Source organism: Gorilla gorilla, chromosome 10 (assembly GCF_029281585.2).
Source record: "Gorilla gorilla gorilla isolate KB3781 chromosome 10, NHGRI_mGorGor1-v2.1_pri, whole genome shotgun sequence".
NCBI classification, from domain to species: Eukaryota; Metazoa; Chordata; class Mammalia; order Primates; family Hominidae; genus Gorilla; species Gorilla gorilla.
The window spans coordinates 115,593,568-115,610,125 of record NC_073234.2 but is presented as its reverse complement, the minus strand read 5'-3'; the positions used below and the strand labels follow the sequence as shown (position 1 = coordinate 115,610,125).

At 47.1% G+C, this 16,558-nt stretch overlaps 1 protein-coding gene across 1 annotated transcript in view; it reads left to right on the top strand.

Annotated features, from left to right (window-relative positions):
• Positions 1 to 16,558, top strand: part of LOC134756604 (uncharacterized) — a 25,568-nt gene extending 9,010 nt beyond the window's left edge. Inside the window, exons 3-4 of the mRNA XM_063694540.1 lie at positions 8,155 to 8,244; positions 9,133 to 16,558. Of these exons, the coding sequence (XP_063550610.1) occupies positions 8,155 to 8,244; positions 9,133 to 9,261 (219 nt within the window). The 3' untranslated portion in view covers positions 9,262 to 16,558. The remainder of the gene's footprint in view (positions 1 to 8,154; positions 8,245 to 9,132) is intronic.

The following is a 16,558-nucleotide window of genomic DNA, read 5'->3' as shown; positions in this document are numbered from 1 at the left end:
CCTAAAGTGCTCAGTTCAGTAAACATCCTGAGCACTCGGATGTGTGACACCATCTGAGGGGCAAGGAGCTGAGAGGATCCCTAGGGAGACTGTGGCTTTCATGATTGTCCAGTAGGCAGTAGCTCACCAGCCAGCACAGGGGGCCCTCAGTCGGCTAGAGATTCAGGATGGTTTTGCTCCCTGATCTAGTCTTTGAGCATCTGCTGTTGTGTCCTACTAGAGCATCACCTCCTAGGAGGAGATTTTGTCAGTGTAGTTCACTACTGTGCCTTTCATGCTTAGAGGATGCCAGATGCTTATTGCCTAACCCAAGCTTTAAGCCCTCATATCCTCTTGTAGTGTGTGTGTGTGTGTGTGTGTGTGTGTGTAAACCTCTCCCTCTCTGGATCGGTGAGAGTGTTGTTAAGGTTACAAATAAGAAATGCCTAGCACACTGCCTGACTGATTGTAAGTGCTCTGTAAATGGTGGCTACACACCCCAGGCCTGCTGGCATTGCTGCCACTGTTGCCCCTCTGACTCTTTTGAGCCAGTAGGTGAAGTGTGTCTCTACTCCCTTGGGTCGAGTGGACAGGGTGCCTTTCTCAAGGGCAGTTGTGAGGGCTGAGCTGGCCGGGAAGGTGTGCTCTTCCTTCCAGGCCTCCCTCCCATAGGTCTTCTGCGGGCCCTGCCGTTGGCCCTGCTCTGACTCTTAGTTTTTGCTTCGTTCTTGACCCACTCAGGCCTGGTAGAAAGAGTTATCTGTGAGCATGGCGGGGGTTCCCAAGAATCTATTATGGTTTTAGTGTCTAGGACTCTAAAGTCGTGACAGTGACTTGTCTCTTCAGCCCCCGTTTGCAGCAGAGGGCGCAAACCAGCTCAAAGCAGGCACCCAGATGTTTGGTGAATTGGGAGAAGTTGTTCCTGTCCAGGAGCCGTAACGTGGTATTTGTAATTTTCGTCGTTGGAAGGCATGGCTCTGTCTGCCAAGAAAGACAAGGCATGTAGTCACCATGCTGCTGCCTCACATTGACATTTTGAAAAACAGACCTTCTAGAGAAGGAAGCAGGAAGGAAGGCGACTTGCTTTTGGGCCCGTGGAGTTTCAGCAGTTGCGTGAAGTTGGCTGGGCTGTGTGTGTGTGTTGCTGCATTGGTGCCTGGTCTTCTTTGATAGCTCCCAGGAGCATGAGGTTGTGCTTAGCAGTTGTGTCCCATCAGTCCTCTTGGTCTCGATCAGTTCACACGCTCCCAGGGCCCCACGTATCAGAAGGGCCGCCGTTGCATAACACTGTCCATGGAAATCACTGCGGTCATGAGAGGAGCAGTGGCTTCGGCCTGTAGACTCAGAGACCTTTCACCATGACTCAGCATGGGAAGCGGAGGCTCAGAGAACTTCAGCCTGTCTTATCCAGGGCCACCAAGGGAGCAACTGGGCCATGTCTTCTGTTATATTTAGAGTTGGGGGCTGAGGAGGGACGGCTGTCTTCATTCTCTGCCGGTCCTGGGTCCACCTGTTGCAGGGACCCAATTCTAAGGGACCTCAATCAATTCAATCTACTGCCTCAGCCTTTCAGAGGCTTCTCATTGCTTTAGGCCGAAGGCTGTGCTGCTGAACATGGCCTTCAGGGTCCCATGGGGTCTGACTCCTGTCATTTCCTCTGTTGCAGGCCCACTTGACTTCTTGCAGTTCTTCAGATGTATCGTCTTCCCGACAGGCCCTGCCTCAGGCTGTCCCTTTGCAGGGCGGGCTGTCTCTTCTCTGGTTACTTCTGCTCGTTCTTCAGAGAAGCCTTCCCTGTTCCTCCCACTCCTCACTGCCGTGCTTCTCCTTCACAGCCCTTACCACTGCTTGTAGTTACTGTATTTCTTTGTGTACTCATCTGTGGTCTAGCTCCCTTGCAAGGCTGGGAGCTCCATGGGGCAGGGACCCTGTCTGTCTTGTTTCTGGTTTACCCCAGTGCCTCACACGGCCTGGTACATGGTGGGTGTCCAGCACTGACTTGAGGAAGAGTGATGAGGGAAGGCTCCAGACCCTTTCAGGGGCAGAGTTGCTCTACTGCTCCTGCTCCTGCTGCTTGGGGCTCATCATCCTCTGCCCTGCACACCTGTGGCAGGGGGGGTCTGCCCACACCCACCTGCCTTTGTGCCACACTCCCTTCCCTAGCAGGACGACAGTTCCTCTCAGCACTGTCCTTTTTGTTTGGCCTCCTGGTGAGAGGTGAAGCCAGCTGGACTTCCTGGGTGGAGTGGGGACTTGGAGAACTTTTCTGTCTAGCTAGAGGATTTTAAACACACCAGTCAGCGCTCTGTGTCTAGCTAAAGGATTGTAAATGCACCAATCAGCACTCTATGTCTAGCTAAAGGATTGTAAGTGCACCAATCAGCACTCTGTAAAAACGCACCAATCAGTGCTCTGTGTCCAGCTAAAGGATTGTAAACGCACCAATCAGTACTCTGTAAAATGGATCAATCAGCACTCTGTAAAATGGACCAATCAGCGCTCTGTAAAATGGACCAATGAGCAGGATGTGGGCGGGGACAAATGAGGGAATAAAAGCTGGCCACCCCACCCAGCAGCGGCAACCTGCTTGGGTCCCCTTCCACGCTGTGGAACCTTTGTTCTTTCACTCTTCATCATAAATCTTAACTGCTGCTCACTCTTTGGGTCCGTGCCACCTTTAAGAGCTGCAACACTCACCGCAAAGGTCCGCAGCTTCATTCTTGAAGTTGGCGAGACTAAGAACCCACCAAAAGGAACCAATTCTGGACACTGGGAAGGATGTTACCTTCAGACACAGTGTTGTTCACTTTTTTGACTGGGAACCGACAGCAGATAATACACCTTTGTATGTAAATGTATACTGTCAGTATGTACATAAAACTGAAAGAAAAATGTCACTGCTACATATAGTAAAGCTAAGTACTATTTTCTCTTTTAATACTAAAAAAAATGCTTGTCCCCTCAAAATTGACTTCTTATCTTCTTAATTTGATATCCTGGCCCCCAGTGGGTCACCACTCAAGTTTAGAGAAGCCCATTCTGCAGGACTGCCTGGCTGTGCAGCTGGCGCTCCCTCCCTCCCCGCTGCATTTTCCTCTCCCCCTCACTGTGGGATGGGGCTGAGGTTGTTCCCTTGGGTAAGAGGCTGTCCCTTCCTGCCTTCAGCAGTTTGAAGGGTTCTCAGGAAGACAGGCAAGGCCTGTGAGTCCTCTGCCACAGGTGCCGTAGGGTGCAGTTCAAGGCTGAACCCAGCATGTCACAGCCTCCCTGGGTGCACCAGGAAGAAATGGCTTATTCTTTGCGGTGTGGGTTTTGGGAGAGGCTAGTGATGGTTTTGCTGTGAAGACGAGTTTTGACTTAAAGGGCTTGAGCGATGGAGAGGGACTGGCCAAGGGGAAATGCAAGTTCAAGGACACCCGTGCAGAGGCAAGGAAGTCAGAACAGGGTGTGTCTCACAAGTGGCATGGGTTCTCGTGCCAGGTGCATAGGGTGCTTAAGGGGGTGAGGATAGAAGAGGAGCTGAGGAGGCCAGGGAGCCCAGGGTGAAGGGGTGGGGGTGTCTGCCCTTTGGGCAGTAGGGAACCAGTGGAGCTGTACCTGTCTGAAAGTTCTACAACAAGAGTATTGTTTCTTAGATGTTTGGTTTATTTGAGGCTGTGCATGTTTTATTAGGTGTTTGCTCTAATGTGTTAGAATTGGAAGGATGATGTACTCATCTGTCCAGGTAAATGTCCAGAGTATTTTGGAAAGGGTCTTTCTGATGACACCCTCCCAGATCCTCAGGATCAAAAGACGTCATATCAGAAGTAAATGTATTCTAACTTTGGACATTAATGCCCCAAACTCGAATGCCAACTGAAGCCTGGACCACAGCAGAAAGCAGCCTCTCAAAGTCCTCGGTTTGAAGGGCAATAGCTTTTTAGAGAGTGATTGTATTAATTTGCTCTGGCTGCTGTAACAAGTTACCAAAAACTTGATGGTTTAAAACAACACATATTAATTCTCTGATAGTTTGGGAGGCCAGAAGTTCAAAATCAGCTTCACTAGGCCTAAGTTCAGGTGTCGACAGGACTGGTTTCTTTGGAGGCTCCAGGGCAAAGTCGGTTCCGGGCCTCTTCCAGCTTCTGGTGGCTGCTGGCATTGCTTGGTCTATGGCTGGCTTGCTGTAATCTCTGCTTCCCTGGCCACATTGCCATCTCCTCTTCTGCAGTTGAATCTAGGCCCACTCCTGAGATAACAGCGTTAATCCATTCGTGAGGACTGAGCCTTCATGGCCTAATCACCTCTTAATAGTTCCACCTCTTAATACTATCACAGTGACAATTACATTTCAACGTGAGTTTTGGAGGGGACGTTCAAACCATAGCAAGTGACCTCTGGCTTGCAGGCCTGCCACCTGACAGATTCCCCATTTGGCCTGCCTTCTTAGTTGTGTGTTTGTACTTCATTGTAAAAGTCATGCATGTGTATAAAAAGAAAAATCAGCCATTGCTGATGGGTGCACAGTTAAAAATGAAAATCCTTCTAAGTCCACTTCCCAGAAGTCACCACTAGAACTGAAATTGGTTATGTATGCACCCTGAAATTTTGCTCGGTGTATATGTGATCTACACAGAGGGATCATACAGTATCCACTGTTTTAGTGTATAGCTATTTCAGTGACTTAGAATTCCACTCACTCTTCCTTCAAACACGGTTTCTCTATATTTACCATGTCATGAGGCCCACTTATGCCAAAGCTGTGCTCTTACCTGCAGGTGAGTCAGGAGGGGTTAGCAATGGTGGGGAGTGTAGGGCCATTTGCCATGCCCCTTTGAACTGGGGCATTATATAGGCACTTATCTGGAATGTCTTAACTTGTTAGTCTTTATTAGAGCTCTTGTTCTAACAGAGTTCAGTTATATGAATGCACCCTAATTTAACCAGTTTCCTAGCCACAGACATCTGCTTGTTTCTACTTTTTTTTGTCATTTCAAATAGCATTTTTCTGGTATCCTTGTGTGTGTATATATGTGTATATATATATATCTGTGTCCTTGTGAGAATATATTTGAGGAATTAATTTGTGGAGGAGGAAATACTGAGTCAACTTTATTGGGATGGCTACAGAGGAATCCTCCCCAACAACCTCCTCCCTGCACCCCCAACCTTTGTTTCCCTCAACAGGGCTTGTAGTCTTGAGGGAGGGAGGGAGCTGGCAGCAGTGGTAGCCTACCTCCCTCCCGTGCACGAAGTCCTGGCAAGTGCAAACCCTCTGCCTCCGCCATGTCATCCCACTGCTGAAGAGGTTGTGGTGTTGCCTAAAATGTGGCTGTGCAGGCAGTTTGTGGAGGAGTTAACTCGAAAGAGATTTGATGGAACATTTCCCAACAATTCTGTCAACTTGTAAATTCTAGCTGGTTATCAGAATTCAAACGCATGTCAAAAAACGCATGTCAAAAAAATTATTACTGTTTTAGTTAAGACATTTTTAAACTGTTCAGACTTCCATCTGAAATATGTAAGCGTAGAAAGCAGTTTTCTTAAGGATGACACCGATCACTGGTATTTGTTTAAAAAAAGCTCAGGCTGAACACAGCCCCTACTAAGGTGCTGTTTTGCTGCTTGCTGGCACTTTCTATTTCAGAGCAGCTGAGTGTTTATAGGTGGGCACCTAGCACAATGCCTGGGAGAACACAGAAGGCCCTCTCAAAGATCTGTCAAATGAGATTGGGATCTTTAAACAGCAGATACTGCCATAGAACAGACTCTAACACCAGCTTAAAAAATAGCCTCATTTAAACCAGCTGTGAGCTCCGCAGTAGAATGCACAGGCAGGACACATGGTTACCACCGAGGCCTCTGTGGGCCAGAGCAGATGGGGTGAGTGTGTCTGAAAAGTCTGCACCCTAATGACCCCCTTGTTGTACAGTTCCAGAATTGGGTTTCGCCACAAAAGAGCTAAAACAGGAACTGGCTATATAGTGTTTCAGTTTCAGGAGGCTTTCACTTTGAGCCTGATTCCATTTCTCTGTTACCCAAGGCTTGGCAAGTGGCACCGCACCCCCAGCAGGTTAGAGCACAGCTTTGTGTGAGTCGGCTTGCGACAGGCTGGGAACACAGAACCACTGTGGGAGGAAGGAGGGTGTGTGGCAGTTCTAAGTCACTGAAATTGCTGTTCTTTCTCCCCGGGCCATGTGGGGTGTCCCTGTTCTTACTCCTCTTTCCTGCCTTCCCCCTTTAGGAAGCAGAGCCAAGGAGCACAATTTGACGGCTAGGGCAAGTGGCAAGGAGAATTGAATTCCTAAAATTGATGGTGTTAGTAGTCACATACCACCTAAGAGAAGGCTGTTGTGAGATCCTTGCCGTAGGCAGGGCCACTGAAACGTCGTGGTACACTGAGTCCAGCGGCGTGTCAAAAAAACGAGCAAAAGTAAAGTAAGCATTTGTGAGAGTTTTCTTCCTGAGCAGCTATTTTGAAATAGCTTTCTCTACACTGTTATAATTTTTTATAATTTTTATAAAATCAGACTTTATACAGTATCTTGCTCATTAGGTCACATGGGAATTGACTAGAATCCTTTTATGCAGTGTTTTATGAAGATGCGTGGCACAATGCCAGGCTCTGGAAGAGACTTAGGAAATAAATAGCATGTGCAAGATGCTTTATGTTGTTGACCAGCTCCCTCTTGGTCCTAAGTAAATAAGCCATGAGAAAGTGAATATGAGTTCTAAACAGTGACTCTTTGTTAAAACAGTTAGCAAAAGGTTATACATTCACATGTTGTAACAGTGTGATGAGAACATAAGTGTGTTATATAATTTCTCTTCATTCTTCTGAATGTTTAAAGTACAAGTAAAAAGGAAACACGATATGCTTTGAAAAACACATTGAGGGGCGGGGTGTGGTGGCTCACGCCTGTAATCCCAGCACTTTGGGAGGCCAAGGCAGGCAGATCACGACGTCAGGAGTTTGAGACCAGCCTGGCCAACATGGCGAAACGTTGTCTCTACTAGAAATACAAAAATTAGCTGGGGGTGGTGGCAGGCGCCTGTAATCCCAGCTACTGGGGAGGCTGAGGCAGGAGAATCACTTGAACCCAGGAGGTAGAGGTTGCAGTGAGCCAAGATCACACCACTGCACTCCAGCCTGGGCAACAAGACTGAAACTCCATCTCAAAAAAACAAAAACAAAAACAAAAAACCACACACATTGAGAAATGACTGTTTTACCTGAGAATATCATCTGCCTGATTCAAATAGAGATGAAACCACCTTTTCCCTCCTTACTTTTAATCTACCTCAGAAAACACCACATTATACATTTCTTCCTCTTCTGTGTTTATTTGCATGTTTATTTTAGTAACTTCATTGAGGTATAATTTACCTCCAATAAGTTCACTTATTTTAGGTGAATAGGCTGATGAATTTTAGAAATTATACACATTGATGTAAACACCTCCACAATCAAGATAAATAGAACATTTCCATCACCTTTAAAAATGCCTTCATGCTCTTTTGCAGTTGATCCCTTCCCTTAATCCCTGGCCCTGGGCAACCTCTGATCTGCTTTCTGTCATTATAGCTTTGACTTACAAAAAATTTTATATAAATGGAATCCTACTCTATGTAGTCTCCTGTGTGTCTTTTTTTTTTTTTAATTTTTATTTTTTGAGATGGAGTCCACTTTCACTATTCCATGGGTAATAATAGAGAGTAGAGATTTTTTTTTTTTTTGAAATGGGGTCTCTCTCTCTCTCTCTCTCTGTCACCCAGGCTGCAGTGCAGTGGTGTGATCTCGGCTCACTGTAGTCTCTACCTCTCAGGCTCAAGCGCTCCTCCTGCCTCAGCTTCTCAAGTAGCTGGGACCATAGGCGCACACCTCCACGCCTGGTTAATTTTTGTATTTGTAGAGATGGGGCTTCACCATGTTGCCCAGGCTGATTTTGAACTCCTGAGCTCAAGTGATCCACCTCCCTCAGCCTCCCAAAGTGTTGGGATTCAGGCGTAAGCCACCATGCCCAGCCTGAGATCTTTTTAAAATTATTTAATTTTTTATTTCTAAAGCAAAGAAACTTGACAGCAGAGTCGTATTGACTGAGTTGTACATTAAGCCTAGCCCTAGCCCTTTTAAGGGGCACTGTGTGGAACGGCCCGGGCTCCCCAAATCTAAACTTCTCACTCTTCACCATCCAGTTTTCAAGACACTGTGAAGCCCCTGATGCGAAACAGCAGTTACCGCAGGCCATGGAGGAGCAGGCACAGCTGAAAGCACACCTAGGGCAGGTGAGGCTTTGCAGGGGAGGGATGTGGAAGGAAGATGACCCCAGGTGGCCAGGAGCAGGTGAGGACCAGTGACAGCCCTTTGTAACTTTTGTACCCATTCTTTGAGGTAATGGAGTCAGTTAGATAACTACAAACAGAGAGAGATACGTATGCTGAAAATCTGAAAGGGAGGGCCATGTGGTGTCAGAGGAAGCAACAGATGTCGGAGCAGGTGAGACCTGACCCTTCAGCCCCCCACCTTAGATAGATCACTTGATCTTTCTAGGCATCTGTAAAATGGGAAGACTATAGCCAGAGTTGGTCATGGGTCTGGGCTGTGTGGAGGCAAGGTCAGAGAGGGAGATGGTAGCCTATCCAGCCACCAGCCCTTCTCTTCAGGGCCCTTTCCCTCTGTATTTTGGGCAGGTGTGCACATTGAGAGAGGAGAAGGGGGATAGCATGAGTTGGGTATAAGAACAGTAGATGAGCTTGGCTGAAGTGAGTAACCAGATGGGTAAGCTGGGGCTGTGGTGACCTGGGAGCAGGACTGGTGTCAGAGAGCTGTGGGGGTGGCTTAGAATGCCCAGGGAGGTGGGTGGATGGAGGGCTTTGGGGCAGAGGGAGAGAGGTCTGTGCCAGGAGTTGGCAAGTCTGGTAATCTCCATGAGAATCAGTGTTCCCATCAGCAAAGAGGGAAGCGTGTCCATTGTCAGCCATCCACAGTTGTCTGTATCAGAAAGTGGCTTGGAAGATTGGCTGATATCCGGGTGCAAGGAATCATTAGCAGGGAGGCCAAGTTTGGGGAGCCTGAGAGGAGCTGTGGACCAAGAGGAGGGTTTTTTTGAGAATCGAGAGGCCCTTACTGTCTGCTTCCTTTCTTACCTGAACCCCTGCCCCTGGAACTCCCAGCAGGGCCCTCCAAGGTGGAGCACCAGCTACAAGCAGAGGCTGACCACCTGCAGAAGGAGCTGGAGAGTCTGGCAGCTCCGAGCCCAGGAGCAAGACACTGAGGGCTTCAGTCACCCGAACCAGGAGTAGGAGGAGAGGCTGCTGGAGCTGGAGCAGGTGGCCGAGCTCTTGGGGGAGCAGGCAGAGTCACGCAGGCAAATCCTGGAGACCATGCAGAACAAATGCACCACCATCAGCCACGTGCTCACCCAGAACCACGAGCTCAAAGAGTAGCTGTCTCCGCTGCAGAACGGATTCATAAAGCTGGTGCGTGACCCCATCTGGAAAGCCTGCCCTCCTCCCTAGCACTCCCGGCCTTTGTTTTCCCACCCATAAAATGAGGCAGTGTACCCCTAATGTGAGATGGTAATTCTGAAGGTACCTGTGAACCAGAGCCCTGCTCTGATGGCTGTGGGGAAGAGGAAATGATTTTTCTAACCTGCCTCCACCCTTCCCGGTGCCATGGGAGGCAGACACCAAGTTCTGGGGTCTCCAGCTGCAGTGGGTGGCCGCCAATTGCTTCTCTCTGTCCAGACTAACGAGAACATGGAGATCACCAGTGCACTGCAATTGGAATAGCACGTAAAGAGGGAGCTGGGAAAGAAGCTGGGCAAGCTAAAGGAGACGGTAACCCTGCCCCATCCAAGAAGAGCTGGAAGGCGGGCACCAGCCTCTGGGGAGCGAGGTGTGAAGCCAGAGGCAGCTCCAGCCTGGGGGACAGGTGACCCCAGCACCCTCCAGGGCAGTCTTGTGACTGTTTCTTGCTTCCCGCCCTCTGACATTTAGTGGTGGGCTCCTCCTAGGTCTGGACATCATCATCCCAGCTAGAGTCATGGAGCCCCCCAAACATAGGGAAAGAGATGGCGGTATAAGAGACTCCTTAGAGTCAAACTAGATTCCGGCCTTGGCTCCACTGATCACCTACTTTTCATCTCTAAGTCTCGGTTTCTTTAACTTAAAAGGGAAGTTAGCACCTTCCTCTTGGAGGTGCTGAGGATTAAATGAGATAATACGTGGAAAGCATTAGGCATGTAGCACAGTTAGCAGATGGTGCTTGGCTCCCTCTGCTTTTCCATCAGTCTGTGGCCTAGTTTAAATGGTGGGAGGAAGGATGTGAGATTCAAGGCTGGTTGTAAGGGATCAGTCAGTGTAGTTGGAAAAATTGTAAGATGAAGTTATAGGATATAGACACAAACCTTCCCGGAAGGCCAGAAAGTCTGCATAGCTTCAGTAAAGGATTTGGCTGAAAGCAGCGTAATCCGCTTTACCTTGAGTTGATAGCAATAGAGCAAATAACATGGGAACGTGGGGGAGTTTATTGAATAGCTTGTTTACTCATGTGGTCCTAAGACCAACCTTTGATTATCCACGGGTGCATGATTGCTCTCTACTCGGTGGTCGGCAAATTTAATTACTCACAGGTGTGTTGACTTACAGCCTCTGTCATTAAATCTATGCTGAATAAATGCTGTCAGGGCCAGCTAGTCAAGGTGCACAACTCTTTGTGTGTGTAGCCTGGCCCCTTAGCTGCTCTGTCACTGAATATCGGTGTCTGAGTATGTTATTCATCTGCCGTGCAGCTGGGGTTTGCAGGACAGACCCCTGCAAGTGGTGTCCCGTGTGAGGCACACTGTGAAGGATCACAACGGACCCCTCGAAAACAAAGGTGAAAAGAACTGCGCAGTCAGTAAGTCAGTAAGTCATTGATGCCCGCTCGGAATTTCCAAGTTTGGCGGGGATTGTTCAGGCTAGGGTTTCATCATGGGACAACAGTTATCAGCTCAACAGGAACAGTATATAAAAGTATTGAAGCAGCTGGTTAAAACTAGTGGAGCCTCGTTTTCACAGGCTCAATTAAGGGACCTAATGCAAACTGTTGTCTCACATAACCCATAGTTCCCAGAAAAAGGAACGCTAGACGTAGAGCTCTGGGAACAAGTGGGGAGAAATCTTAATCAGCATCATGTGCAAGGGCAACGGGTCCCAGTATCATCTTTAATGCTATGGGCCTTAGTCAGGGCAGCCCTGGCTCCATTATACACAGAAGAGCCTAAAAAGGGGAAGGAGGAGGAACCGTCACCTGCTTTACCACCTCCTTTTCCCTCAGCCCCAATATCGCCAGGCCAAAATAACAAAGAGGAAATGGAGGTTTTGCCTGAGCCCCCTCCTCCAATAAATAGGAAAAAAGACAAGAGCTATGCTACAGCTATGGGACCCTTTCTTAGGCAAGAGGCATTAAGGGGGGAGCTCTTAGCCTGCCTGGTAATACAAGGTTGACAGGGCAATTGGGTATATAAACCCATTTCTTTTAACACTTATAAAAAGTTAAGAAAAAGCATTAGAGGCTGAAACCGCGTGGCCAAGTGGGTGGTAGGCAGAAGGAAATACTTGGCAGCAAAGGAAGCTCGCAGAGCTGGAGCCAGCGAGTGCTTCCAGGAACTCGGCCTGCACAGAGGCAGCAGTGACAAGGAGCCAGGCCCAGCACACCAGAGCTGGCCTGCTAGGGAGGGGCAGGAGGCGTGCACGAAGGTCCACCCAGCTGGCAGCAGCTGCCCAGCGGCAGCAGGGTGTGGGAGCAGCACAGACAAAAGGTGGCACAGACAAAAAGCAGCGCCTGAGCAAGCGCAACATGGCCGCCGCCCCGGGACCCGCTGGCTAGACTCTCTGGCTCCGCGGGTGGCCCATGGCAAAATTTCATGTGTTCCTTGTATACAAGCGACATCCCAGATTATAATTCTCTGCTAAGATTTAAGTACAATTTAAGAATTTAAAACACCTCTTTCTAATAATGGCCACTGTTGCTTTTACACTATTCCCCTGGCAAAGCAAGACAGAGAAAAATTTGCGTTTACAATACCAGCTATCAATATTGAAAGGTCAGCTTGCCGATTTCATTGGAAAGTGCTTCCTCAAGGAATGCTAAACAGTGCTGCCATGTGTCAGTATCATGTAAATCAAGCTTTGTTCCCCAGTAGAAAAGAATTTCCTCATTGCAAGGTTATTCATTTTATGGATGATATTCTACTCGCAGCCCCAGTGGAGCCAATGCTTTTAAGTTTATATACCTCTGTCATAAAGAATGCACAGCTAAGTGGTTTAATCATTGCACCTGAAAAAGCACAAATGTCCTCTCCTTGTAAGTATCTTGGGTACATACTTCCTGGTCAGTAAGACCTCAAAATGTTAAATACTAGCAACTTACAGACCTTAAATGGTTATCAGAAATTACTAGGTAATTTTAACTGGCTTCACCCCACCTTGGGCATTCCTACTTATAAGCTGCAAAACCTGTTTTCTATCTTAAAGGGTAACACAGCCCTGGATTCTCCCAGATATTTAACCCCTGCAGCAAAAAAAAAAAAAAAAAGAGAGAGAGAGAGATGGAAGAAATAGAACAGGCTATTTCTCAAAGACAACTAAATCTCATAGATCCAGAATATTCCGTTCAATTGTTTATTTTTATTTTTCCCACTAAACACTCCCCTACAGGGTTAATAGGACAAATGGTCCCAGAGCTACGCTTTCTAGAATGGATTCTTTGCTCACATACCGAGACTAAAACACTATCTCCCTATATCCAGTTAATCAGTAAAGTCATATATTCAGGCCACAGATAGTTCACTCCCCCATACCTAATGCTTTAACACTGTTTACTCATGGTTCTAGTAAACATGGAAAAGTGGCAGTCCGGTGGAGACCACATAATTCCATCAATTGATCTGGATTTACTAACACTCAGAGAGCTGAGAGTGGGGCCTTGATATTGGCTTTGGAAACTTTTTCCACTCAGCCCCTCAATATTGTTAGTTACTTGGCTTACTCTGTTTATTTACTGCAGAACCTTGAGACAGCCCTAATTAAGTCCACTCTGGAGCCCACCCTGTGTGCTCTTTGACTTCAGCAATTGCTAGATCAGTGTACACATCCTATTTTTATTACATTCAGGGCCACAGCTGACTGCCTGGCTCACTGGCTTATGGCAATGATGAAGCAGACCTTCAGGTTATGACATCAGTGCTTGACCAAGCCACCCAATCGCATCAATTTTTCTACCAAAACTGGAGAAACTTGTCTAAACAATTTCAACTTACCCAGAGGCTGGCTAAACAAATAATCCTGCAATGTCGAGATTGCCAGCTCACAGGCACATACCCTCCTTCAACCCTAGAGGATTGGAACCTAATAAGTTATGGCAAACAGACGTTACACACATCCCTGAATTTGGAAAACTTAGATACGTAAATGTATCCATTGATACCAATTCTCATTTAATTTGTGCAAACGCCCTTCCTGGAGAGTCTACTGGATATGTCATTAAACATCTTCTTTTAACTTTTGCATTTATGGGGCAACCCACAAAAATTAAAACTAATAATGATCTAGCTTATGCCAGCTCACAATTTCAACAATTTTGTCACATGTGGAACATCCAACATTCCACAGGCATCCCGTATAACCCCCAAGGACAAGCCATAGTAGAATGTGCCCACTCCACCCTTAAAAATATGCTCAAAAAACAAAAAAAGGGGAGTATGGGTAAGGACCCTGCAACATTATTGGCACAAGCCTTATTTACCCTTAATTTTTAAAATTTAGATGACAAATTTCAGTCCGTTGTAGAAAAGCACTTTGCTAAAACCTCTCAAGACATAAAACTGCATTTTTATGGAAAGATGTGAACAGTAATGTATGATGTGGTCCAAATGAATTGTTAACTTGGGGAAGAGGATATGCTTGTGTTCACACCCCTTCAGGTCCTCTTTGGATTCCAGCACGACGCATCAAACCATACCATGACGTGACTAGGACCCAACCTGGTAGCAGAAATGAAAGAACTGACCCTACAGGACTCACAACCCTGGATAATGCCGTATCCTCGGACGGCAACAAGCTCTGGACATTACCTGGGGGATGCTGAAGGCGGCAACTCAGGAGGCTGAATGAATCCTGCTACAGACACAGACACCATTCACTCCAGATAATTTGTTTGTTGCTATGCTCTCTGTTGTACATTGCAACTCGCATAGGGTATTGATACTTCATATGCTCTTGCTTTGTCTGAAACCTGTACCTGGTGCACTCTATTGGGCTCATATTTTAGATCCACCTTTCTTTCACCCTGTCACCTGGTCAGACACCTCCTTTTCAGCCTTTAATAACATAACTGCTTGGCTAGGAGGGATAGATTTACCCCCAGTGGGGTCCCTCATTAATGGCACACATTAAACTAAGGTGCCAGGTAACACTACATATCATTCCACTATCCTCCCACTGTGTGTAAGTTATAAAGGTTCTAACCCTGACTGTGTACCTGCCCAAACACAATTATGGCTACATCATGGCAAAGGAGATGCCTTAACATTCCTAGCTGCAGGTAGCCTCAAACCGGGCGATGCAATCAATGCCACTTTCCCAAACATTCCTTCCTGTGCTACAGAACAAAGCCGGAAAAGTAATGGATTCCACTTTAGCTGGGAGGTCTGTCATGGGGAATAAGCCCATATGCTCCAGTTAGGCAATTATAACATCTTAGACTGGAGCCCCCACAGCCACTTGCAGGGCAGCCTTACTAATGTCCTCATCCATCATGGCACCAATCACAGTTTCATAGCCACGTCCCATTCCCCTATGATTTGGGCCTATGGGGGGATGGGATATTCCAGACCCCAAGTAAAGTCCATGTCACCCCAAGACACTTTGTGGCGCTTGGGACATCTTAGCACCTCCTTTGACACCTGGCATTGGACATATCATAATTCCAGTCACAACTATACTATAACCTTTATTCATAATCACACTGATCAGTGCCTGATTTGCACTACCCATCCATATGTTTTCCTTGTGGGAACTAATATTTCTGTTATACCCCAAAACTCCATGTTTGTGACCCAGGTGCAGGGACAGCCTTGGTTCACCTCATGTATTACTAATTACAATATATCTAATTATAAATATTACTAGAGTCTTGGTATTAAGGAGACAATCTGAGGCATTCCCACCAGTCAATTTGACATGCGGTTGGCAAGGTTCCTCTGCCCTTCCCACTTTAGATCGTGCCCTGTCCCAGGTCAGACCCGAAAGATTCATAGGCACACTTATAGCCTTCATAGTCTCAGCCATAGTCATCCTAGCAACTGCTAGTGTGGCTGTAGCATCTATTACTGAATCAGTATAAACAGCTGTTTTTGTAGATAATTTGGCCAGAAATGTTTCTAATGAACTTCTCTTACAGCAAGGTATAGATCAAAAGATTCTTGCACATCTGCAAGCCCTCGAGGCTGCCCTTGGAATATGTGGGGGAGTGACAAGATGCACTGGCATTCCAATAGCAATTAAACTGTGACTGGGAGCATAAACATATCTGTGTCACTTCTCTACCATGGAATCAGTCAATGCATAGTTGGGATGAGGTGAAACAACACCTCTGGGGAACCTTTCATGACAATTTAACAGCAGACATAAGGCAACTTAAAAATACAATTTTAGAATCCCTTCAAACTGTAGATCTACACACCCAACAAACAGCCATATGGAAGGGTGTGTGAGATCATCTCTCCTGGATAGACCACCGCTCCTGGGGGCGGGGGGTGGTGGGTCACTCCTTGATTGGAAAAGAATGTTGCTAATTATACTCATGTTTGTCTTATGTTATTTACTAATTTTAGGATGCAAAGCCGGAATAAGAGCAATGACCACCATGCCTGACAGACCTGTTGCTGCGCACACCTGTACTCTCCAATGAACAAGACTGAATGCAAAAAAACAGAAAATGGGGAGATTTAGGGGATCAGTCAGTGTGGTTGGAAAATTTTAAGATGAAGTTACAGGATATAGACACAAACCTTCTTGGAAGGCCAGAAGGTTTGCATAGCTTCAGTAAAGGATTTGGCTGAAATCCTTTTTACCCCTAATGCCCTTCACCTTGAGTTGATAGCAATAGAGCAAATAACGTGGGAATGTGGGGGAGTTTATCTGAATAGCTTGTTTACTCATGTGGTCCTAAGACCAACCTTTGATTATCCGCAGGTGCATGATTGCTCTCTACCTGGGGGCAGGGGGAGTTAATTACCCACAGGTGTGTTGACTCAAAGCCTTTGTCATTAAGTCTGTGCTGAATAAATGCCATGAGGGCCAGCTAGTTAAGGCCTGTGGCCGCCACAACTCTTTCTGTGCATGGCCCGGCCCCTTAGCTGCTCTGTCACTGAATATCGGTGTGAGTATGTTATTCATCCGCTGGGCAGCTGGGGTCTGCAGGACAGACCCCTGCAGCTGGGGAAGGAGGCATGGGACTCTGGGAAAGGGAGGCAGTCATTTAGGCCTGGAGCCAAGGGGCCAGGGGCCTGGGTAGGCAACAGAGCCACACAGTGACCTTGCTACCCTATTTATG